The sequence below is a fragment of the Orbicella franksi genome, chromosome 5 (assembly GCF_964199315.1).
Source record: "Orbicella franksi chromosome 5, jaOrbFran1.1, whole genome shotgun sequence".
NCBI classification, from domain to species: Eukaryota; Metazoa; Cnidaria; class Anthozoa; order Scleractinia; family Merulinidae; genus Orbicella; species Orbicella franksi.
In genome coordinates this window covers 2,878,997-2,904,879 of record NC_138149.1, presented here as the reverse complement: position 1 = coordinate 2,904,879, position 25,883 = coordinate 2,878,997, and the positions used below count along the sequence as shown (strand labels likewise).

Sequence of the window (25,883 nt, the reverse complement as noted above, 5' to 3'; positions counted from 1 at the left end):
TAAAATTGATTTTTATAATTGTAGCATTTTGTAGTCCATGTTATGGAGGACAACATAATTTATCATTGTTGTAGGATGTTTAACATGTTACACAAGCAGCTAACATGTTGCAGTATTTTAAATGGAATTTAAGAAAAATCTGCAACAGTTTTACCTAACTTTTTTTGGAGTTACTCCAGGTAACATCTGTCACTGACTTAAAAAGCAATGTTGTTGTGCCTGGAAACTCTAAAAATTACCCTTTGTGTTTCTTGTAAAGAATAATGGAAACAGAAGGTGGACAGAGCTCTTTAATAAAAGGTTACAAGGATGTACTCTACTACAAAAGTTTTATCTACTTAAGGTTTTTCTTTTTATATTTTAGGGAGCCCCAGGCAGTCAGGGGCCAGCAGGTTTACCTGGAAAGCCAGGAGAAACAGTGAGTGGCATTGGATACAATGCCAGATAATTTAAAAGTCATTTTTGTTATTATGTTATGAAACCTATTATTAAGTTATGAGACCTCATTTTGGTAAATTTCTAACAGTGTCACGTCCACGACTGCTCAAAATAAACTGAATATTTTGGCCTGAAGTTTATTACTAGATTCCATGTAATTCTATTGCTATCCTTTTAAAAAGCCTAGAACTACAACTCCAGTCAATGAAGTTTTCCTTAGAATCAATTATTTACAACACTTTTTATCTGGGAAGGTTAAAGAATGGTGAAACAAAAATTGACCAAGACACCTAAAATACTGGAAAACTTATATGTGTTCTGGAAAAGACAAAATTGGAAAATTGCTCCTGAAAAAGAACAAAAACCCTAATTTTAAAACCCAGTATTAAAATATTGCTGGTTTATGAACTTGGATATTAAAATGTCTTCTCCAATTCCGTTCAGAGTAGCCTTATTAATCTGTGCTTGTTAAATCACTTAGGGATCACCAGGAGAAAGTGGAGCAGATGGCACTCCAGGAGCTAGGGTATGTATTTCTAGGGGTAGTCAATAAGAAAAAAAATTACTGATATCAGAAAACTGCCCAATAAGTCGATACTGATAACTAGTGTCACAAGTCATACTTGTATGCTGTTTGTAATGTTTTAGTGTCACCAACAGTTTGTTTGATAGTATTTCATATTGTCAAGTCCTTCAGACAATGTTACAGCTCATTGATTGCCACCTATTTTTTTGTGCTATTGTTAGGGAGAACGAGGTGCTCCAGGAGAACGTGGAGCCTCTGGCATTGTTGTAAGTTTCCTCTGCACTAAGTAAAACAATAAACTTGAACATTTATTTTGATGAGTTCCCTTGGAAAGCTAAGTGAGGTACATGTATCACTTAAGAATGTGGCCATGATAGAGAGAGGGGATTGATTATCACATGTTTCCAAGTTGTGGTGTACTTCTCTTATTTCCCAGTCTGTTGGCTGTATTATTCTTGTGTGCTGAGTCTATGTCTTTCTGTTATGTCATGAGTTTGACTCAACTCCTTTAAATGTTGGGCTAAACATGCTTTCAGGTAACTTTCATCAACTTGCTACTTTCTTGTCTTTCTTTTTCGAATTTACACTTGCGCTGAGCAGCATTGATGCACTTTGGATGAAATCATTTTGTTGCTAGTGGACACAGGTTTTTCACTGTGTAAACTTAAGTTAATGTAAGTCTTGGAGGATTTAATTGTAGTAGGTGCTTATAGCCTTGAAATGTCATTTTTGTCAGTTTTCATGAACATGACTTGTAATTGTGACTCAACTAACAAATTCCTTTTCCCACCTGACAAGTTATTAATCAATTTTTTTGAAAACTTGTGTCCGGTGCATGCTTCTGTTTGTCAGAGCTGAAAAAAAGAACAGACAGACAGCCTTAATTATTTAGGCTGGATGAAAATTTTTTCAAGTTCTGCAACTTATGGGGTTGTGCTAAAACATTTTAAAACTAAAATTTGACAGCCATGTGTGCAGCAAGCTCTGAATGGATTTTTTAGTCCTAAGTATGCCATACTAAATGCAAATTAGCATTGATCTGTGGAGAAAAGTTGGCTTTGAATCGGTTGGAATTGACTTCAGGTATGTTATAATAACAATTATTCACTGGAGTGGAGGTGAATTCATAGTGGTGGATATTTACTGAGCCGACATAGCAGCGAGGTAAATATCCACCACTTTCACTGACACTGAGATGAATATTTGTTTTAGTATATAATACCACACGAGTTAAATAATCAGCCAATTGTTGCCATTTTTGGTTACCAAAGCAAAACGGAAAGCCATTTTTTTCTCTGTTTCCTCAGGGGTGAATAGAACTTGCTATTCACCTCTGAGCTAGCCAATCAGAATGTGTGGAAAGCACTATTTTCTTGTGTGGTGTATACTAATTATAGTTATTTGATGTTAATTTCCTTTGTACTGTAGGGTGCACCCGGAGATCCAGGTGAACCTGGAGCTGCTGGTCTTGACGGCAAACCTGTAAGTTGCTAGTTATTTCTGTGGCATGGTTGCCATGGTTACCGATTTAGCTGCATGCTTCTTGTCCATATGTAACACGTTATTATAAGTTGTTTTTATTCATCAATGTGAAAAGTAGTCACTTGTAGAACACTTAATCTTCTCTAATGATGGTGATTATATAATTATTAAAGGGAGGGTTTCACAGTTCGATGCATGTCTGCATTATTCACTTGTGCATGCTTTTTAGCACAGGCCCAGTTTTTCCTTGTTTATGAACCAATGGTAAGCAAATCACCTAATTTTGCATGTAATTAGCTGTAAAATCATCAACCGTAGAATAAATACTAAATTCAATGGTCGATAGCTTTGGTAAAATCCACTGAAATCTTCTGCATTTTTCTGCCATGACTAACTATAGCATGTAATTACTAAACTGCATCTGAGTGGGGTTTTTAGAGCGATAACTTTGATAAGAAGCGAACAAAAGTATTTTGATTTATAGACATGGACACCGAACTGTGAAACCCTCCCTTTAAATGCTTGATGCCTGATTACACAATGGTATTTATTTTTGCCTATTACATGATGGCTTTAATGGTTTGACGACATTCTCTCGTGAGAAAGGGTGAAATAAATGCATCAGGCAACAAAGAAGAGCAACACTTATTCTCTGTTTTGCATTAATGTTTAGGGCGAGCGAGGTCTTGCTGGTCCACCAGGCCCGGTTGGCTCTCCTGGCCTTGCGGTAAGTGCTATAGTGTCGTTTGTAGATTGATCCATGCAGACTGAACAGTCTTGTTGTTCAACTGATCTCATGCATACCATCTTGGTGTGGTGTGTTGTCCATTTATTGAAAGTAGTTCGAGTTTTGTCGGAGTTTGACTTTTACTGATTAGTACTGGTATATCAACTGTTTAAGGAAATGCTTGAGTAATAATCATGTGAGATAGAAACTATGCTCAATTCACTGTTATTTTTCTTAAGGGTTTACCAGGACAGCAAGGACGAGTGGGACCTCCAGGTGCCAAAGGATCAAGGGTGTGTACATTACATTATAAATTTATTAAATAAAGAAATGGATTACTACACTGCCAGTAATAATTAATTTTGTAGCATTTGATGTTTTTCTCGTGGGTTAGGGTTATTAATTATGGGTAGTAATGTGTTGCCTGAAGTTTATCACTTTCTGGCTAATTTGTTTGCACTGAATTATTTTACTTTTTTGTGAAATGCGGCGAATAAAACTTTTTGTTTGTCGTAATTGTTTAGGGAGATCCAGGACCCTTTGGTGAACGTGGATATGACGGAAAGGATGGAGAGCCGGTAAGTTACACTGATTGAAGTGTTTCCATTTAGTTGATCCAGTTCACATACAGTCAAACCTCTACTAATGGCTACCTCTCTACAACAGCCAACTCTCTACAAAAGTCACTTCTTTTTTTCCGGCAGATGTCCATACATTCACCCTTATTTAAATCTCTCTACAACAGCCACCTCTCCCCTAAAGCACATCTCACCTGCCAAAATGTCCTCTTGACAACAGCCAGTTAATCAATAACTGACTCATGGTGTATATGAAACTCCATTTTTATTGTAAAAGGTCGTGAAACTTGATATGTACATGTGCCTTGCATCATTGGTGGCTGTTTCTGTGTGGTTTCTGTGTTACATGTACCTTGCATCATTGGTGGCTGTTTCTGTTTGGTTTCTGCGTTATTGATACTGACTTAGCAATTTAACATTACAACGTTGTATGTGTGTAACTTGTTATATCTCTCCTTTGCAAACTTCATTACAGTTATACACTAAGTTTTAACTAAACTAGACCATTTTATTTGGGTTTCCATCAACAGGAATATGTCTTTCAGGTTTTCACTTTTTGACACCATATACATGACATTGCCCCTTAAAGTAATGCTCCTTCTTTGTTTACGTCTCATTTCTACAGGGACAGGATGGAATGGCTGGGCCTCCAGGACAGTCAGGCCCACCAGGAGAAAAGGTTCTTCTGTAACACTAAATTTCTGTTCTTGTCACATGTCAGTTGGACAATCTTTGTTTACTGTTGCCTTTTTTATCTCCTCATTGACATAAATTTCTCAAAAACATTATATGTGGTGTAGCAAACAGATATGATTAATTAAAATAGGCAGTCTGATGTTGTTCATGTAGGCAACTGTTTTCTGTTGCTTTGACAAAAACCAACAATTTTTATTGTTAAAAATAAAACTTTGTTATTTGTTGTAATGTATTTTCATGTTAGGGTGAGGATGGTGTACCTGGATCAGATGGTACTCCTGGTAGCCGTGGTGACACTGTAAGTTGATAGACTCCATGTTACCGTATGTCTATTCACTAATAGATCACAAATGACATCAAAATGTGGTAAGAACAAAAAAGTGGCAAACAAGCCATTAGGCGAGTTAGTCACTGATGTTCTTACCACATTTTAATGTCTTCTGTGATCTATTACTGAACAGATGCATGGCAATACGGAATCTATTCATCTAATATAATATAGAAACCATAAAATTGTTATTGACATAATCTTTGCATCTGCCCTCCAGTAGATCATAAATAGGAACCACTCAAACCCCAAGAATAATTTATCATGCAGGTGAACCTCCCTTTGCAACCACCTCTTGTAAATGACCATCTCACCTCAGTGACCAGTTTTTCAAAATACTAAAAGTTTCCAAGTCAAATCACTATATTTGGCACCTCTTGTAAGCGACCACTTCTTGTCCTAGCTTGATATTTTGGATGGTCCCTTATGGGAGGTTCAACTGTATTACATAAAGTATGATAGCAGGACACCAGATACATGTACATTGAACTTTTACAGGAGAAAATTGGTTGTAATTGAATGGTCCCAGCTGGACTGCTAAATTACCCTTCTGGTGGTTTGACTAGGTCAAGTCTCTCATGTTCCAACCTGAAACATGTACCTTTTGTATGATAAAACCACTAGGGATGGACTGGTCTCTGCTTAACTCACTGCAAGATGCAAGGTGCAAGCATGATTTGACATAATAGTACAGTGATTTTCTGGTCATTTCAATTGGAATCGAAAAAGGGTGTACATCATTTGGTGGATTTCCCTTTTTTAACACAAACTTTTCACTCAAATGAGCTACACCATGGAAGTGTTTGGTTAAAAATTTTGTTTGTTCTGGCAAATGGTAAATGTTTTAGATAGTTCAATTCGGACGAAGCACATTGCTCCAGTTCTTGGAAATATTAAATATTTTAATGTTGATGTGCATAATGGTGCAATGATGTATTTAAGACACCTTTATGTATATTTGTTTTGGGGGATGTTTTTTTTTTTGCAGTGGGTTGAAAGTAGCATCAATGCCTGCCATCTTTGTTTCCAATGAAGTTAAGGTGTTACTCATTAAAACATTAATCGAGTACACTTGTGTTTTCTCAAGTTTGTTGGCAGGAGTCTAGCTTGCTTGTGAACTCTAAAAAGAATTTACAAGTCGACTTTGTTAGCCATGATTTGGAAAGGAGTTAGTGTATGGCTGTTTCTGTTGCAGGGTCCTCGTGGTTTACCAGGAACTCCTGGATTACCTGGCAGACCAGGGCAAATGGTATGTACACTTTTTTGGAGATGCAAGCTAAAAAAGGTAGCATGCTGCGCTACCATTGTTATTTTTTTTAAAAACTGAGAGAAACAATGTAGCAGGTTTTTTAACGTTTGCCACTTAAAGGCATGCTTGTAGCAAGTTGTAGGGTAAACACCCGCATATAAGAACAAGTGGATTAAGAACATCAGGCTAAAAGTTGGCCAATAAAGTACCATATATATAAGAACCAATTCAGCACAATAAGTAAAACATGCTCTTATGTAAAAAGAAAGAGGATGCCAGAATAAGAAATCACTTATAACTTAGGCATATTAAAGGACTATGGTATGCTAGACCATACAAACTCTAAGAGCCATACTGTACCTGACAGAAAGGATAGGACTGTGGGATTATTACAGTTGACACCATTTTGCTGACCTTTACCAAGGGGATGATGCTGAGCTAAATTATACCTCTAGTATTGTATAATGTATAGTATTCCTGACACAAATTCTAAGAACATTTTCGGGCTGATTTCTCATTAAGCACCCAGTTAATTAGAACTTGATCAGCCTGAACCCCAAAATCATAGGTTCATATATGAGGATGTTCACTGTATTATTAAGGACAATCAATTTGTTTGAAAACATTTCTGTTGTGACAGAAGAATGAGCATTTTTTACCTGGCCACAACTGGATTGATTTGATTGTGTATTGACTAAAGGAGCTTAGTCGCGTTATTTTTGAGTTATTTTTGCCATGAACAACCTAACCCTACCCTTTCCTTTACTGAGATAGAAGATAGATTTGAGATCATCATAACCAGAGGTGAAGGAGTGTGGCTTTATTCACCTCCCAGTCCTTTGGCTGTTTCTCTAATCCAAATGTGAAGATATACTTAATATGCTCTCACCAAAAATATGCCTGTGCAGACGAGCTTTGTTCTGGGGTGTATATTACGCCCTGTCATGGTTTAGTCAATTGAGAGTAGCCTGTGTTGCAGGAAAATATTTTCCCCTAAATAACTGGTGATATGTTAGCATCTGGGAAACAGGCTAGTTGAGGGGAGCTGAGTTTTGCTCTGTGTAGATGTTGCTGCCTCCTAGTCATCTGGACAGTTGTACTTGTCATGATCCATGTGTTCATTACGTTTTATCATAAGTAACTTTCATGGATGCTGAATTCATGATGAATACAAATCATAAATAAAACAGTTACTTACAAATATACGTTTGAAATGTTACTGTTTTAGGTTTTAAAATTTAAGTCATTCAGTGATTACTTGAGGAATTACACTTACTTTCTTGTAATAATTTAAAATAACATTTTAGGGACCTGCTGGCCCAATGGGAAGTGAAGGACCCCGTGGACCACGTGGAGAACCGGTGCTGAGTTGGTTTTTGTTTTGTTAGTAAGAAATCAGTGCAAAAGGGTATTTCACATCATCACAAGCTGGAAAAATCCATCCATCCATATTGCTGTATATTTTAATTCAGGGTTGTCACAGGTCAGGAAATGATCAGGGAAAAAACATTCTTCAAGGTCAGGGAAAAGTCAGGGAATTTTATTTTGAGTCCGGAAAATTGACATTTTGAAGAAAAGTCAGGGAAATTTGAAATAATTTAACACGGCTGTTTTAATACCATTGAGGGCTGGAGGAAACAATCAGGGTCACTGTGATCTCAACTATATTTTTCCTTAATGAAGAGGGAAAATTTGTTGAACACTTATCAGTCTTGATGAACGAGTAGAAAGGACAGCTGTAAGGGAAGGCTATTTTGTATTTATGTGTCAGGGAAATTTGATTTTTTTTTTATCGGGGAAAAGTCAGGGAATTTTGAAAAGTGATGTCTGTAGCTACCATGTCATTTGATAACATGTGGTATTTTAGAATAAAAAAATTCCATCCATCGTTCAGTCATCTGTCCATGTGATTTCTGAGAATAAAAATAATACAGAGAAACAAGCATGTGCTTAGTTTAAGTTGAACTATAAGCCAGTTTTTTTTTATCTCCATTATCAACAAGGTACAACTAAGTTGACTACTCCTCATTACAACAATGATGGCAAGTTTTCAAATTGTTTTAGAAGACACTACACAGTGTAGTGAAGGTTCCCTTTCTCCTGTTTTTCTCCTGGGTATAATTACACCTAGATTAACTATTATTAGGATAGTGATTATTTTTAAGTTGAACAATTATGAGCTTCTTTTAGGAATTTTTTTTAAAATATAGCTCAACTTTTTCATGAAAAGTAGATAGTATAAATTACTGTTACATTACCATATCATACTGTATACGTGTATGTGACGGGCCAGATGATATGAGTTGGTCTGAAAAAAAAGCCACCTGACCACACACAAAAATTCATTTAGCATTACAAATGTTCACCAAGACACTAAATTATTCAAAACGTCTTGACAAAATCAAGTTCAGTAGTGGTGGTATGATAAAATATTTATTGACTGAGTCAGGTCGGGTCAGATGGGGAAGTATTTGCCTCTTCTTCCCTTTTGGACAGACCTTGTACACATGACATTTACATATCTGGCCCTCCCACTCAGTCGATAAGGTCATGTGCCTTTTGTAATGTGGCTGATGATCTTCTCTTCCTTACCAAGGGCGTCAAAGGACCTCCGGGCCCTCCAGGACGACCAGGTCCAACAGGAACTGCGGTATGTTATCCTGCTATTGTTATTTAGGAAACAGTGTTAAAAAAAAGAAACACTTTGCGTTGCAGTTTTTAGTAGTGTAAGAGTTTATCAAGACTTCAGCTTTCAAGCTGACCCCGCAAAAGAAAATTGAATTTGAAATTATCAATATTTTAATCAAACTGGACGTTTCATGTAAGATACACATTTAAAAAAAATACACACACTCCTAAATTTGGAAGACATGTTTCAATCTCGTTCATACTGCTAACAAATTTTGGTAAAATAACACATGCTTTAAGCACTTTTTTGAGGTTTGACATTAACTTTCTCGAGAATGCATAAGTGTTAATCACGTGGTCACTGGGAGAAATTAATTTAGGTGAGATGTTTCAAGTAATATTCAAAAAAAATTACAGAGCTATAAGTAAATTTTTAGTAAAATAATAACTTTGGCACTTACTGCTCGACTTTGAATGGAATCCATTTTAATTGTTGATCTGTGTGCCATGAGCGTGGGAAAAGTAGGGAAAAAATCGAAAGCTCGTGATAGGTTTTGAACCTATGACTTCCTGGTATTGTGCCTCAAAATGAGTTCTCATTTCACACTAATTTGTAGGTAACCTTTGCAGTGATTTTATTTTCACTTTTTTATCCAACAGGGTCAGCTGGGTGTTCCTGGCATCAAGGGAGGCCAAGGCGAACAAGGAAGACCGGTAAAAATGCCATTATTAACAAATTAATTGATAATAATTAAGACAGTTGTATTGTTTCCTTGTAAGAAAAATATGCATGGGGCAACACACTGGCCTGATTGTTAGGTGGCACGTTAGACTCAATGTCAAACAATCTGTGCCAGGGTCACTGTGTTGTGTTCCTGGGCAAGACCTAGAATTGACTCTCACAATGCAGTGTTATATTCAGAATTAGTATAAATCTACCAGTGCTCTGTCACAAATGCTGTTCTCTGATTGGCCATGCTATTCACTATCCACTCTGTTGTAGATAGTGAGTAGCTTAGCAGTGTGCGGTTGCTAACAAAGTAATTTATTGGCTGACTCTTTGTGTTTTCGAAGTGTCTGTGAAGAGGATTTAGGTAAAGTTTTGAACTACTAATAGATTTCTACTAAAACAATTAGATTATCACCCCCCCCCCCGACTTCTGTGCTTGATAGTTGACTCAGGCAGTGCTGTCGCCAACTATCACGCTGTAGATGGGTGCCCGCAAATTGCTGACAAAATGCTGAAAGCAGCCTGAGACAGTCTAGCATCACATTCAGCAGCAGTGGCAATATTCCAAGTCCCTTCATGCTATGGAGTAGTCTTAGTCAGGGTCACTGCATTCTGTTCTTGGGCAAGACACTTTAATTCCACTTTGCCTCGCTCCATCCAAAAAGGTACCAGTGAATGTAATAGCTGGGGGTAACTCCGCAATGAACTAGTATACTACCATCCAATGTGTCACGTTCTTGGTCACGCTCTGAAAAAAAGAAAACATTTTCTTTGACATTGATATTGTGGTAAAAAACAAATCGAATGTGGTTTAGCGTGGTCTGTACTCTTATCGACAACGATATGCATCATCACAGTGGTCAAAATTGTTGTGGACTCACTCGGCTGCGCCTCACAAGTCCAGAACATTTTGACCACTGTGATGACGCATATCGTTGTCGATAAGAGTACAGACAGCGCTAAACCACATTCAATTTGTTAAGTTTTCCTTTTGCTTTTGTAATGCATCTCGTCAGAGTTTGACATAAACCATATGTAACATTTACATGATTGTTTTGACACTGATATTGTTCTTTTAATTGTTGCTATCCAGGGCTTACCTGGAAATCAAGGATCTCCTGGAAAACCTGGCCAAGCTGGTCCTCCTGTAAGATGTCTTGCCTGAAAATGTATTCAGTATATACCTCTTATAAGTTACAGAATGACTTTAATCCCTTTTGATCTATGGTCCAAGAGTGGGGTTCGCGGGCCATAAATCAAAAAGGGAAAAAAGTGAAGATCCATAACTGTCAGTACCAAGTGAGAAGACAACATTAGAAGGATATTAGTTATATCTCCATATGTGTGTTTGATGTAATATATTAAACACGAGGCAGTGTTTTGTCAGGATATCCAAACACCGAGAAGACAGTTGAAAATACGGTGTGCAGCGGAGTATTTTTGACAAAGTTCGAGGTGTTTGGATAGCCGATGAAACGATGTCTCGGGTGTTTGATATATCTTCTCAATCAAAACAAAAACTAAAGGGTAAACGGAGAAGTAAACTCGTCAAAATCTATGCTAATTAAGACCAGGTATCCAAACCTCCTTCACGTCTGTGATTTTCTTTGTTTTGACTTAATAAGTTATTAACGAGTTTGAGAGGGGTTCAGGGACAGCTTCAAATTCTAGCGGGCTGTACAGTAAGATATGGCCCACTGAATTGACCAATCAAAGTTCGCTTATTAACTTAGAGGTATAACAAAGTTATAACATGATGATTATTTGAACTCAACTACTGCCCTTCCTCATTTTTAAGTGGCTTCATTTGTTTTTAGGGACCCCCAGGACCGACAGGCCCTCCAGGCAGAGACGGAGCAGATGGACAAAAGGTGTCAATTGATAATAAGTAATAGTGTAGTGTGCAGTGGGGTTTTGAAGGAGCTCAGTCACGGTTTGCACATTTTGAAAAGTTAAGCCTAAATTTTTCAAACTCGTCGTTTACAATCCGTGTCAATCTTCGCCATCGTTGACCATCCTTGTTCCTTTATGGTTTATTACTATCTCTTTGATGTTTTTCTATCTTAGTAAACTATTATTTTCAGGTTTCCCTTCATTTAAAGGAGATTTTGTACGTGGCCGAAAAAAAGACAAAACACCGTGACTGAGCTGCTTAAAGCTGAGAGTAGATTAGTCTTGTGAAATAGTATAAGCCATGTTGGAAGAGAACTGGGAACATGAGTGGAGCTTGTGTAGCGAGTTATTGTGATAGCTTGAGAGAGCAGTCAACAACGTCAACCTTTTAGAAAGCTCTATCGTGGGTCCACTATTTTCTTTGTTTGGATCAGGTAACATTTCTAAATCTCTCTTTCAGTTAAAAGTTTCGTGTTAAAGCTGTTATTAATCAAGCTGTTTCAGGACCGTATACTGAGATTATCCGAAAATGCTTGTTGACCTGTTTAAGGTTAACTTAAACTGTCTTCAGTAACTTATAAAATTCTGATCAATAATACTTATTTATCTATAAAAGATTTTTCATTCTTTTTGTGCTAGGAACAAAATGGAACTGTTACGTGAGGAGACATTAAACAGTGTTTCGGATAATTATCTTTGCTTCATTTTGTGTAGGGTGCAGCTGGAGAACCAGGGCGACCAGGAAAGGATGGTCTTCCTGGACAACCCGTAAGTGCTAATTTTTTTTAATTTTTGTTCAATGTTCATATTATTTCTTAGGTATTAAATATGGCGTAATGTTCTTTCAGTGTCTAGGACAGTCATGAGATTATTTTATGATTTGTCCAGTGATTTATGTTCCTCTCTGTCTTAATCAGGGTAAAAACGGCAAGGATGGCGAACCTGGCCCAGCGGGATCTGATGGCGGACCGGTGAGTGGTAATACTAGGAAAACATGATACGGCTGGCAATATCTGATAATGCAGGAAAAATATCCGAAAACAAGAAAAACATGATTCAACTGGAAATACCTGATGATACAGGAAAAATATAAAACAAGAAAAACCTGATAACACTGTAAAAACATGATTCAAGTGGAAGTACTTGATGTTACAGGGAAATTATCATAAAACAAGAAAAACTTCATAATACTGGAAAAACCTTGTTAGAAGCCCGAGAAAACGAGAGAAGACCTACTAACACATAAAACCTGATAAACAAGAGAAAACCTTGGACCATTCAATTCATGAAGAGGCAATTGAAAAGACTGATAAAAATTATCAACTTGAGGAACTTCTCTTCATTCACCACTAAAAAAATGGATTGCACGGCAGTAGTATTTCATGTTTGACAGCAAATGGGATGATACTGATCGTCATTGTTGGGAAATTGTTGGCCAACAGTTGGCCAACTGTCGGTGGACAGTGTACCAGCAGTCTGAGAGCTACTGTTTTTGGGGTTGCGTGACTTAAATCTGGTTTCAGCTTTCTGTTTTTTAAACTAACTCTCTCTTTTTCACCTTTTACTAGGGAGATATTGGACCTGCAGGACCTGCTGGCCCGAAAGGCGACAGAGGACCAAATGTACAGTAAACTCTTATTGTTATTATTAATATTTTTATCACTGCTAGTATTCTAATCTGGAAACTGAAAATACTAGGGTGTTTAGACTGTGTGTAATAATCAAATTTCCGTACAAGAAAGACTGGTAATTGTACAGAAGATTAACTTAGGATACTTGAAAAAATCAGGTTTTCTAGAATTGACTTTGTCTAAACTAGCTGCTCAGAGATCTTCTCCAAATATATGTGTCATGAAGCCTGATGTGTAGACCTTGAGGGCGATGGTCCTGAAGCCAAGCAAACAGTGATCCTAAGATTCGTGCTGAAAAGTCCACAACTGTGCTATGTCTTAAGTTTTGTGTTCAACACACCAGCCGAATTACGTAACTTCAGTTTTTCCCCAAAAGCTCAGGAACTTCAAAACGGGGGCAAATGGTATAGAAATTTCTTGGGAAAGTTTCCAGAAAATCCAAAAATTGTTCAATTTCAGACTTGCGAACCATTCAGCTTAAATTTCTGGCAATTCTGAGAGCAAATTAAATATAACAGGAATTCCCCGAAAGAGAGGTACCCTTTTTGGAAATTCTGGAAGATACTGTTCCCTTCGTTACTGGAAGTTTTCCTGAAATGAAAATGTAATTTTGGGTTGAACGCAAAGTGCCCCTTGTTTGGTATAAGTATGCTGACCTGCTTTGTCATGTCCAGGGCCCAACTGGAGCCACAGGCCCGGCTGGAGCACCAGGCGCTGCGGGCCAAAAGGGAGACACTGGAGCACCAGGACAAGACGGACGCAGTGGTCAACCAGGATCACCGGTGAGCCTTTACTTAGACTGAAATATATCAAACACAAAAGACCGATTCTCGCCACATTTTCAAACACTGAGAAGAGAGTTGAAAATACGATTCAAAGCAGAATGTTTTTGACGAGCTTCTAGGTGTTTGGAAATGTGGTCAAACACTGTCTTGAGTGGTTAATAAAAAGAAATTGAAGCAGTGGTCCAGGTAGTAGGTTGTAACCATCAAAAGTCACCGGGTTTTGAAAGTTCTGTTCTTTTGGAAATTATAGTTCCTTGTATCTTGTTGTCCCTGCATCAGAATGAGAATATTCCTAAAGAATACACCTTTTGTATGTTGACTTGGTCATGTTTTATAGGGACCACGTGGTAAACCTGGACCAGCTGGCACTCCCGGAGCACCAGGGGCAGATGTAAGTTATAAGCAGTTAATTCGGATGTGCAGATGTCCTGGCTTGTGGAAGATAACGGAACTATTTATTTTATTATAAGAGAAGTAGCATTCATTCTAGTGAGCCTCCTGAGGTGTGGTCCAGATTTTGCAATAATGACGACCTACCAATAAGTTTTAGTGATTATTATTTTGCTTTTTGGGAACATTCTACTCACCCTCTAAGTTTCTATTACTGTAAATGAAAACCTCTTTTAAGATATTTTTGGTTTACAGATGAGCTTCAACTTTTACAAGCGTGGCTTTAAATTAATAAGTGGATATGCGGAACATAGTAAAGTGCGAATGGTACAACCAGCATGTAGACATAACCAACACACAAAAAACTTGGGAATGCATGTGAAGTATCTGTCTAACTTGTTCATTTTCGTAGAAGAAACCTACTGGCCCAGTTGTTCAAAGGGTGGATAACGCTATCCGCCAAATAAATCACCATCTAGTGGTTAGTGTAGATTGTTTCGTCAATGCTTATCCACTAGATAGTGATTTATCCGGTTGATAGTGTTATCCACGCTTCAAACAACTGGCCCCTGTTATGTACTTTGTGTGATAGTTCTTGTGAAATATGAGCTACAAGATGATACCAACTCATAGAGTATTTCCAATGCAATTGAGACTTCCACTGTCATGTTCCGAATGGGCTTGCATTAGAAGATGAAATTCAATCATCTGTACTACAGTTAGAGCTCTCTACTCACATGTGTTTGTAATGTGTAGGGTTTCAATGGAACAAATGGTAATCCTGGTATTCCTGGACGCTCTGGGCTTAAGGTAAACAAAATTTAATTTTACTTTTCTAGTTCATCCTAACATGAGTTAAAATGGATCACTAACTACACAAGAAGGTTAGGAGGAAGTCTAATTAAAAATAAAACCATAAGATTATAACAACGTGTTTTTCACTTGCGCATTGAAAGAGAATGGCGATTGGTTTGGTTTTCGTTTTCTACCTTTAGCGATTGGCTTAAAAATCTCACGTCACTTTGTCAGCCAATCAGAAAAATGTATTCGCGCATGTTTTCGCACGTTTCACGTTTACTACATGTAATTGACTTGAGTTTTGATTGGTTCCTTGGATTAGCCAGAGTGATTACTTTGGTTCTGGTTTTATGACACTCAGTATGAAGTCCTTTGACCACAAGTACTGGAAAACTATGTGTTTTCTTTTTATCTTCCTAACTGATGCAACTGCTATTTAAACCCCACTTTGTTTAAAAATTTAGATAACAAAGGAGACAGGAAATAAATTTTGGTAGCTGTGGTCAATCAACATTGTGCAAGTGTACCATTGAAGACCACTCCATTGAGCCTCCTTGGTACGATAATCTGCCGAGGAACACGAGGTTGTCACCAATTTAATTGGTCATCTCTTTCATCCAGCTGTGTTTAATTTTCAGGGAGAACGCGGCGCCCCAGGCGATCCCGGGAGTCCTGGCAAACCTGGCCCAGCGGGTGCCCCGGGCCCGAAAGGTGATGCTGGTCCACCTGGCATCCAAGGAGAAAAGGTGACGATCAACTGACGAAGTTCTGTAGCTACAATCGGGGACAAAAGTCTTCGGGACACGAATTATCTGTGTTTTACAACTGAAGTTTGAGAACAGTGCTGGTGTCCTTTTCAAAACGCGTTGCTTTTTCCCCTCCCCACCCAATACAATGGTGAAAATCAGAAGAAATTGCAGCTGCTAGTTTTCAACATTGTATGTGGGGTGGAGAAGAGGTTCTGTATTCGTGTCTGGCATGTGTGCAAAAGCGCCAAAACTGCAACTTTGTCCCAAGACGTTTGTCCATGATTGTAGGTGTCTTTATCGGGGGCAAAGCTCAAGAGCGTGGTGCTCCAGCAGATAATTCACAGTAGTATATAGGGTGGGGAAAGTGGATAGTGTGAATACTGATCACAAGCCTGCAAAAGCGGTTGTTGAGGCGTGAAAGTGAGATGCTGGAGCACCTCTTATTCAAGGACAAAGGATGAAGATCAATTAACGAAGTTCTGTAGTTAGATGTCAAGAGGGGGGGAAAGGAGGAGTGCTAAACTAGATCATTCATTTTAGTATATAGGAGGGAGGTAGCAACTCGTTACCGTAAAACCTGGTTATGTAGGGAAGCTAGGGCAAGCTGCTTTGGAGGCATGGAGGTGAGATTCTGGACCCTCTCGTAGCCAAGGAGCAAAGGTGACAAATTTACAAGGTCGAGGGCCCAGTCAGTGGTAGTAAATATAATAATGTGGAGATAATAATAAGATGCTACTTTAGTTCGTGGTCCTGTAGAGAAGCCAGGGGGGGGGGGGGAGGGGGGGCTGGTTCCAGGAAGACCAGAAAAGGTGACAAATTGACAAGGTTGAGGATTCAGTCATTAGTGGTGTATAAGCTTCAATAGAAGATAGTCAGGTGCTACGTTAGTTCCTGGTCATGTAGGGAGGCCAGGAAAAGCTGGTTCTGGAGAGACCAAAGTGAGACACGACCACCTGCCATGCGAGGAAACTAGGTTATCAACCACAAACTGAGAGGTTCAAGGTTCAGTGCAGCAGTGTAGAGGGTGTAATGAGTTAGGCACTACTGTGCATCGTTTGCAGTTGTAGTTGTTAGTTACTGACTGACTTAGTGGTTATTGCAACATTAGATTTAGGGCAGACAGAATTAAAACCATGTTTAAATAAAGTTAATTCTTGTACACTATCCTGTCCTACTCTTGGTGCAACTGCCCAGCTAGCTCAGCTTGGTTGCTAGTTAGTGGTTATTACAACATAAGATTTATGGCCGAAGGAATTTAAACCATGTTTAAATAAAGTTAATTCTTGTGCCCTATCCTGTCCTGCTCTTGGTGCCACTGCTCAGCCAGCTCAGCTTGGAAACACAGTTGATTATATAGAGGTTAATCATGATTGTTTGCTCGTGTTCAGGGACGGCGTGGATTGGATGGTACTCCAGGAAGACCAGGAGAACCAGGAGTTCAGGTATGGACTAACAGTCGTGATATATGTGGGTTATTGACTAAGCGTGAGGTCAAGATGGCTGGATATTGGCCAAGTTCGTTTTTTTGCGTGTTCATGGACCTAGACGGAGTCAAGGTCCATAAACACGCAATAAAAGGAACGAAAAGAAATTCCCAAGTTCTAACAGGTATTGAAGTAATGACTCTCCGCACTCCAATTGAATGCATAAACGTTGACCTAGACGAGACGCACTCAAAAATAATAAGACACAGAGGAACTTGGCCAGGAAAAACTGAAGAAGAGAGTCTAACCATATTTAAGCTGGGCCATATTGGTTTAAGTATGGCAAACTGCCAGCATACAAAATATACTGCATCAATAATTTTTATCAATGAGTGACGATGCATGTAAACAAAATTGATCGTTCATTGTTGTTGTTTCTGTTTGTTTGTTGTTGTTGCTAGGGCCCGCCAGGACCCAGAGGTCAAAAAGGAGAAGTTGGACCTGCCGGAGAGAAAGGAGACAAGGGCTGGACTGGTAGACCTGGATTACAGGGACCCCAGGGTCCACAGGTATACCAATATTCATCTGCTTACACATGGTACTGCTCTTAGCTCTTTTCAGAGAATAGGCAATGAACAAAGTAGAGCCGTAGCTGGTAACGGAGTCATTTTTTTTGTTTTTTGTTTTTTTATAGTCATCATAAAAACCCAATCTATCTAGGGAGAGCATTTAACCAATGACATTGCCTCAGTCATGATTTTGTTCTGGCTGCGATCCTGCAAGGTACCTCTATTGAAGCTGGTTAGGGATAGCACCAACAGCGTACCCCGGTTTTATATATTGTCCTGTTAATCTCATCGTCCATAATTCGTCCCCTTGTCCCTGTCGGTCTCACCCTTAATTGTGTGCACACTACGCAGTCTAAAAGTGGTCATTGCTTTAGCCACTGAAATGTTTAATGTTGCCATGATTGTGAGTTAAATACCAGCAGTGTGGCTTGTAGCAGACTTACTTTCACCTTAATTTTCCAATGCTCGCTTCTCACTTCTACATTATATTAATACAGTCAAACGTCTGTTAATTGGCCAACACCCATTTTCCGGAGGGTGGTTCTCTCCTTCGCAGCCGTTATTAGGGTCGTCACGTAACGCTTCTCCCCACTAGCTTAGCGGGGAGAAGCGTTGCGTGACGACCCTAATAACGGCTGTAAAGTAGACTAGGAGGGTGGCCGCCTAACAGGGGTTGGACTGTAACGATGATGCATTACTTGCAAAAAAATTCGGACGATTTTAATTTGAGACAACAGTGTCCGAAAATAAAACAGTCCGAAATATTTACACTGCATTATTTAGTTTTTAATTCCGTTAGTTTCCTTTATGGAGCGAACTCTCTTTAAGACACTGCTGGAGATACGTAACGGCTTAATAGAATTTTCCTTATTTTTCCGTCGATTTATGTGTAAAACCTTGAGGGTGTAGTAAAACTATCATTTTCACCTATTTTGTTTCAGTCTGAAACGTGTTTTGTAGGCGTTCATTTGCTGTAGCTGTGTTTCAGCAAATTGTCGGAAATGTTTGTCCAAAATTTGTCGGAAGTGAGAGAAAGTGTCCAAAAATAAAACGTGCGAAATTTTAACGTCCAAGATTTTTCGCAAGTAATGTAAATTGACTCATGATAATGACTATGACGGATTTGTTTTCACCTAGGGTGACAAGGGTCCCCCCGGAACAGACGGAGTGGACGGCCCTCCTGGACTTAGAGTGAGTACTTGGCGGCGATGATGCTCTGATTGCATTGCTGGTTGCTCAAGAGGGCATCGACAGTATTATGCTCTTCACTCGATTGAAAATCTTCACATAAACTGTTGTAACCTTGTTGAAAAAGGTCATATGGAGCAGTGAGAGCACTGGAAGTTAACATTGCACTCTTAAGACCTTTTTGCATGTCACATTTTCTTGGCTAAATCTGCTTGAGCGGTCTGTCAGGCCCGCCCTTCTTGTGCCTTTTGTAGACCCTTCTACAAGCTCTTAGTTGTCCAGTGATCCGTTATTCTAGGAAGACGAGTTTTGTTTTGACTTTCAAGACACAAGGGAAATCATCTGAGAAAGACATATATTGCTACTGTATACTCTCATTCCTTTCATAATTATTTATTGGTGATAGCGCCAGAGTTCTGCCAATTATTCTGATTTGTCTTTTGTTTACTCCATAGGGACCCCCAGGAGCCTCAGGGGACCCAGGCGCCCCAGGCAGAAATGGCTCCACGGTAAGGCAGCTTAGTCTGAGTTCTTACATCCACTATTATTGTTGGTCTGGGATGAAACTTCTTTTCCTTTTGCCGTAAAATGAGTCCCCGTCCACATTACCCCGGAGGAATTTGAAAAAGGAGGTTTCACTATGAAAACACATGAAATGTTTTCCGTCCACACTACACCGAAGGCATTTAAAAACGCGTCAATCACCGGCCATTTTGGATTTGTGTTTGGAAAAAAAAAAAAGTCGGGCAGGGAAATCACCTTGTTTTCGTGACGTCATCGTTTTCAAAAAGCTCCGTTTTCAAAAAGTGTTTTCTGTCCACGCCAAAACGAAAAGCCGGCGTTTTCAAATTCTTCCGGTTTGAAGAGCGTTTTCGAAAAGCTCCGTTTTCGTGACGGATTAGTGTGGACGATAGGCCTAACCGTAGAAGTAAAGCTGCGTTTTCAAATTCTCCTGGCGTAGTGTGGATGGGGCCAGAATCAGAGAAATGCCCTGCACCAGTACTTTGTGTCAGCAGCTGCACTACTCCACCAAGCCAGCTACCCAGGCGAAGTCTTCGGTGGAATAGTGTATTATTCTACCGCGTGTATTGTTATCCATGATGTGGTTATAAGTTATGGGGAATGGCTCTGGCCTGGAACAAGCCTAACACCAGGCGAAAATAGAAGCGGACGGCTAGAACAAACCCGACTTACTCGTTGGGTGGGAGGGTGGGTCGCCAACCTCTTCGCTTTCGTGGCCTTGAGTAGCATAATCCCCATGGTATTAATTACCCATGCAAATTGAGTTTGCATAGAGCATACAATTCAGGCGAGTTGTAACACTTACAGTAGTATCACATCACAATAACTGGAGTTCAGCACTGGCTTAAATGGGGCACTAGCAGGCTTGTGTTTTGTTTCCCTTGTGTGTTCCTGAACAGTTGTTGTGTCTACTTTACTTAATCCAGAACATTTCTCTTCTAGGGTGAGCCTGGAAACAAAGGACCTGACGGAGATCCCGTATGTATTATTCTTGGATTATTAAATATCGAAAATTTGCCAAGAAGTTGTTAATTTGTTGTCGCAGAGTAATCAAAAACAAGTGCTGGTGATTCAGCATGCGACACTGCAATATCTTTAACTCAATTTTTTTCAGTTTAGGAATAGGCTTGTAGCATTTTACGAGGCACGCATCTTGGTGTTGCCCCACTGGTATTCTACGGAAGTTGGATACGTTTTCTTTTCTAATAGTGTAATACCACTCACCAGAATCTGTCAAACGTGCATCTAATGCGAGTTGGAATATTTCAAGTTTAGCGAGCCAGATTTCTGCAATGGGTTCTGACAGCTTTCATTTCACATCAGTGTGCAGTGGAGTGTGTGTTTCCTAAGAATGTTTTATAGTTTTGAGTTAAGTTTAAGCATGTTAGGTCTTTGAGATATTTGAAGTGATACAGGGTTGCCACAGTTCAGGAAACGGTCAAGGAAAAATTTCTTTCAGGGTCAGGGAAAAGTTGGGGAATTCATGAGTCAGTGAAAATTGACATTTCACAAGTCAGGGAAATATGAATTTAGCACGGCTGATTTAATACCATTGAAGGCTGGAAGAAACATTTGGGGTAACTGTGATCTCAACGATATTTATTGAAAACTTATCAGTCTTATTGAACGAGTAGAAAGGATGGCTGTAAGTTCACCCCAGAAGCCGCAACTAGATCTGACATTTTGTATTTATTTGGTCTGGGAAATTTGATTTTTATCACGGAAAAGTCAGGGAATTTTGATAAGTGATGTCTGTGGCAACCATGTGATAGAACTCATATAAGGTTGCCCATTGCTTGTTTAATTATTTTGTATCAACTTTCACTGTTTACATTGTTTTTATTTGTTGACAGGGTAACGCAGGACCACAGGTAATTAATATTTTACTAAGAGACTACAAGCCAGAGCTCAACTGTTTTAGCACACACTGAAAGTTTTTCTTTGGAATAATTCGGATCAGGACAAACCGTGTTTTGATCCTGGATTCAAACAACGTAAGTTTGGTCTTGAATCAATGAGGGCACGTTTCTTTCGTGATCACTTGGATTACGGTGCATCAAAGGAACCGATGAATCTTTACCCAGCGTGGATTTATCGGTTGCTTTAATGCACCATGATCCGAGTGATCTTAGATCACTCATCCTGTCAATATCAACGCACACGCAATCGTGTTATATCGGCGAATAGACGACTGTGAGAGAATCAATCCAAATCGCAGATTTTCTGAATTTCTCTGATTAGAATTCTTCATTTAGGGTCTACAGTGTCAAATTTATTTCCGTCAAATTGCTCTTGAAATTTACAAATTATTCCTATTTTGGAACAGAACAAGTATTGCTTATTTTCGTGGTTTTAAAACATCAACTCAGTCTTATTTACTTACCTGTTTGCTCTTTATTTTCTATAGGGCCCTGATGGATACAAAGTAAGTATTTTATTGCTGTTTTACTATGGTATTGTTTGTCGAATTGGAATTTGTAGTGTTGGGTTTTTGTGGTGGGAGGAAAACCGGAAAACCCAGAGAAAAACCCTCGGAGCAAAGCGGCACCTGGTGGGAGGCGAGCGCTCTCACCACTGTGCCATCCTTGCTCCCCTGCTTTTGACTCTCTCTTTATAATATGTACCCACTCTGAGATGTAACTCAATTTTTAGCGTATTCAATCCATTGCTCCTAATCTAGATCACTGCCCTTTCTAATTGACGCCCCTCTGAAGTTGTTTTCGTGAATGGCCTGTTGTAGGTAATCTTGAGTTTATTAGTGGCAGGATTGTCACAGCAGAATGTTTTTTTTTTCCTTTTTTGATTTATTGTCTCAGCTGGTAAGGTCATCTGTACATGTGTGGTTGCATGGAATGCTCATTATGCTAACCTTGAATGTTCATGGAACAACAAGTCCGTGCCTCAACGTTCTTGATTACGAGTTGAGAGGCGGCGGGAGGGGGGGATTAGCATCAAAACGCCGTGTCTGTAATGACGAAGTTTTTTTGTTTTAGTTCTAATTATTGTTAATCATTTGATTTCAAGGGACCTCCTGGACCACCCGGACCTCCTGGACCCCCGGTAAGTGACACACTTTAAAGTTGTAGATCACACTAGCTGTGGCAATAATTAGGGGGAGGGGGGTGGGGCCTTTAACCTACAGTTCTTTATTAACTTATTTCATACAAACTTGTTTCTCCGCTTGTGCCCACGTCGGCATGTTCTAGAGTTAGTTAACAACTCTATTGTAGTGAACCATTTTCACATCACTTAATATTCTTTCCGTGAGAACCTTGAGCTTCTCATTTTCTGGGCCCGTATCTGTAATTGCAGCAACAGGGGTTAACACCCTTTACCATGGCTGCCTTTAAACGGATTCTGTGCCTCTATGGTTACCCTTAGCATTCTAGTTTGCCCTGCTTTTTAGGTGCTGATCTCTGTAGTTCTTTATACATTCATGTCACACACTTTTCTGTTTGCCTGAACGTTCTGTTCCTTAGCATGCTTTAGAGTTGTCTGAATGTGTGAAGATTAAAAGACTAATATTTGTCCAAAGGAATACCTGATGCAAATAAACTTGAAAGACCTAAAATGACGATGCTGGTCTTGTGTTTGTTTCAGGGTGAGCCTGGCATGTCTGAGATTGCTGGTGTAAGTCATAACTTTTCATGTTTTTAGTCTTTAAAACTTGCAGCCATCTACGACGAGTTGTGATGTGACTATCGTTTTTCAGAATTATTTATCTTTTTTAAAACGTTTTGATGACATGTCTATGCTGATTGTGCTTAATAACTAATAAACCGTTAAAAACTGCAAGTGTATGGTCAAATTTCTACTATAAATAATATATTAATAATTATCATTTAAAATTACAATTATGAGATGTCTTATTAATAATTGGTAATTACAGATCATTAATTTTTGGATTAATTGCTTTAGAATATTAATTAATCGGGACATTTAGCTAACAGACACTTTCTTCGGTTTAGTATTTGACCACTGGAAACATTGAGAAAGGCCCCGGATTCCGGCTGTACTCAAGCAGTGGAAAGGTAAGGGAGTAGCAACGGCTGAAAAAAAACTGGAAGCTCTTTCAATTTACTACAAAGAGGAGTTGTAACGCTTATCAGTAGAATTCTACTCGTATACTAATGTAAATGCGAATTCGAAATTCGAATTCGAAATTGATTGTGTTGACGCCATGTCTATCATTGTTGGTTCTGTTTGGAAGCCGGAGAAGCAATTCATATTTGTAAGGTTCTGACCTATTGAGGAAGGGAGAGAAATCTGAATTCTATACGACATGCATTGTTGAAGTCCCATGTTTTTTTATTACAAATGGTATTTAAGTCATAGTTAATAGAGGGAACTGGTGAGGAAACCTGGCAAAGTTCTTTGTAGTATGTTTTTGTCGGCTATTTTAATTGAGGGTTGACCCTGCACAAAAACCTGGCAAAATACAAAAGGTGGTTATGTGTGCTCATACAACTAACCAATAGAAGCATTCATGCATACTCTATGAGCAGAGCATAAAACAGAAGATGTTCAGAGTGAAGGACCTTTCGACATAAATCTTAGCCTGTTTGTTTGCTTCTTTGATGTTTACCGGCCTTCCTAACCATTGTTTAAGTCAAGTGTAAAGAATTGACAAAAAAGCTCCAAGTCTGTTAAATACTTTTACGTTGTCGTTGTTGCAGGAAATGAAAACTCGAGAAATAAAGGTAAGGATTGATCTGGACCAGCCTGTGTAACCACTTGAACTATTTCTCCCTCCTTACAAAACATAACAAAATGGAATCCTTCAGAAGTGAGGTTTGCTACCTACAAATAACGGCATTATCAAGTTTGAAGAAAAACCAGGTTCATGATTCAGTTGAATGGCAATACAGTCCATTAAAGGAGTTCAGTCACGGGGTTTTGAGTTATTTTGGTCACCTACAGAATTACCTTTAAATTAAAGAAAACCTGAAAATAATAGTTAACTTAAGATCGAAAAACACCAAAGAGATTCGCGGTATATTCAAACTGTAAATAGATCGGTCTGTGAAAACGCCGTGACAGGAATATGGGGTAGTTGCAGGCTCCTGTTGACGGGCTCCTGACTGCGTGCGGGCGCATACTAGTTTTTTGATATGCATTCTTTGTCAGAACCCTTGTGTTCTTTACAGGGCTTAACGGCTAACATAGTTTGTGTTGTTTCAGCCCGAAGACGTACTAAAAGGTTTAGACGAGAGAAGCCAAGACATCGAATCTCTAATTAGACCTGACGGGACGAAGAAATTCCCTGCCAAAACGTGTTACGATCTGTTCCTTGATCACAAAACCTTTAAGAGTGGTGAGTGATTACTTTACGATTCTATATCTTAATCGTATCTATAAGAAAATTCTCGATCGTGATTGGTTCTCCGCGGGTAATCAGTGCGTGATCACGTGGGTGTCCAATTACAGGTATCCAATTTCGACTTCTTGTGACTGGATACCTGTAATTGGATACGTTCGCCATTCGCACGTCAATTACGTGAGCTTAAATGACTCCTATGTTCGATGCAGTTTTTACAACTTAAGGAAAATACTACTCACTTTCCCGCTCAAAAGAAGTTCTCGAAAGACATTTTTTTTTTAATCTCGATATTTGTTATTGATACGTTTAATTAGGAATTGGACCTCATTACAATTCGGGGAGAAATCGTGCAAAAACGACACGAGACCGTGAAATCTTGCGCGTTTTAATTCCGGACAGTTAAGACCTTTTCACGGTTTCTGACCTCATCTTATTTGGGGGGGGGGGGGGGGGGGCAAACAAGGCAAAAATTACAGTTAATGTATGGGAACTTATAGAGAATCTAAAACTCACGGAAAGTTCGAGTTCTGAAGTGTTTATGAATTAAACACAAAAGAAACGAGGTAAAAGAATTTACCGATCACATTTGAGGGAATAATAATAATAATAATAATAATAATAATAATAATAATAACTTTATTTAAGTGTCAGGGTAGGTATTTAGCTTACAGAAGCTAATTGGGGACACTACGGCGTTACAATGTATTGAGATTTAAAATGTACTCATGTTAGAAAAGTGACAATTACAGTCTGTAAGGTTTTCATTTTCCCATACATTTATCTGTAAAACCAAGTCACAAATCTCTGGAAAATTTAGAGACATTTGTATGATAAATTAAAGGCGCAATCCCTCGCCTCGCAGCAAATCAATGTTCTTCAAATTTGATCCAAAAAACCTTCTGCTTAAGATCTGTTCCTTGTAACTCATGATATAGTAGAAAGGTCAATCACTCTCAACTTACCGGGCATCGAACTTTTAAATTTCCCCATACATTTACTACAGAAACCGTGAAAAAGTAATAATGATAACTTGATTTAAGTGTCAAATGTATTTAGCACTATTAAATGTGCTAACTGGGCACACTGTAAATAAATAAACAAATGTTTCAAATGTAGCATAAACTATTAAGAATCCCAACTGGTTGGAGGCTGACCAGTTGGCCATTTACACAACGCGGTCGAGGAGTTGAACTCGGGGCTACCGAGAACAAATCCAGATAGCTGTAGGGTGG

General features: G+C 38.9%; 1 protein-coding gene across 1 annotated transcript in view; it reads left to right on the top strand.

The window, feature by feature from the left end:
- Window positions 1-25,883, top strand: part of LOC145486913 (uncharacterized) — a 59,298-nt gene that overhangs the window by 29,535 nt on the left and 3,880 nt on the right. Inside the window, exons 30-63 of the mRNA XM_081465623.1 lie at window positions 365-418; window positions 920-964; window positions 1,186-1,230; window positions 2,393-2,446; window positions 3,120-3,173; window positions 3,413-3,466; window positions 3,698-3,751; window positions 4,377-4,430; window positions 4,692-4,745; window positions 5,971-6,024; window positions 7,332-7,385; window positions 8,621-8,674; window positions 9,313-9,366; window positions 10,476-10,529; window positions 11,200-11,253; window positions 11,990-12,043; window positions 12,193-12,246; window positions 12,844-12,897; window positions 13,581-13,688; window positions 14,029-14,082; window positions 14,838-14,891; window positions 15,518-15,625; window positions 17,017-17,070; window positions 17,514-17,621; window positions 18,759-18,812; window positions 19,265-19,318; window positions 20,274-20,309; window positions 21,185-21,202; window positions 21,739-21,756; window positions 22,356-22,391; window positions 22,932-22,961; window positions 23,300-23,362; window positions 24,008-24,031; window positions 24,513-24,645. Of these exons, the coding sequence (XP_081321749.1) occupies window positions 365-418; window positions 920-964; window positions 1,186-1,230; window positions 2,393-2,446; window positions 3,120-3,173; window positions 3,413-3,466; window positions 3,698-3,751; window positions 4,377-4,430; window positions 4,692-4,745; window positions 5,971-6,024; window positions 7,332-7,385; window positions 8,621-8,674; window positions 9,313-9,366; window positions 10,476-10,529; window positions 11,200-11,253; window positions 11,990-12,043; window positions 12,193-12,246; window positions 12,844-12,897; window positions 13,581-13,688; window positions 14,029-14,082; window positions 14,838-14,891; window positions 15,518-15,625; window positions 17,017-17,070; window positions 17,514-17,621; window positions 18,759-18,812; window positions 19,265-19,318; window positions 20,274-20,309; window positions 21,185-21,202; window positions 21,739-21,756; window positions 22,356-22,391; window positions 22,932-22,961; window positions 23,300-23,362; window positions 24,008-24,031; window positions 24,513-24,645 (1,906 nt within the window). The remainder of the gene's footprint in view (window positions 1-364; window positions 419-919; window positions 965-1,185; window positions 1,231-2,392; window positions 2,447-3,119; window positions 3,174-3,412; window positions 3,467-3,697; window positions 3,752-4,376; window positions 4,431-4,691; window positions 4,746-5,970; window positions 6,025-7,331; window positions 7,386-8,620; window positions 8,675-9,312; window positions 9,367-10,475; window positions 10,530-11,199; window positions 11,254-11,989; window positions 12,044-12,192; window positions 12,247-12,843; window positions 12,898-13,580; window positions 13,689-14,028; window positions 14,083-14,837; window positions 14,892-15,517; window positions 15,626-17,016; window positions 17,071-17,513; window positions 17,622-18,758; window positions 18,813-19,264; window positions 19,319-20,273; window positions 20,310-21,184; window positions 21,203-21,738; window positions 21,757-22,355; window positions 22,392-22,931; window positions 22,962-23,299; window positions 23,363-24,007; window positions 24,032-24,512; window positions 24,646-25,883) is intronic.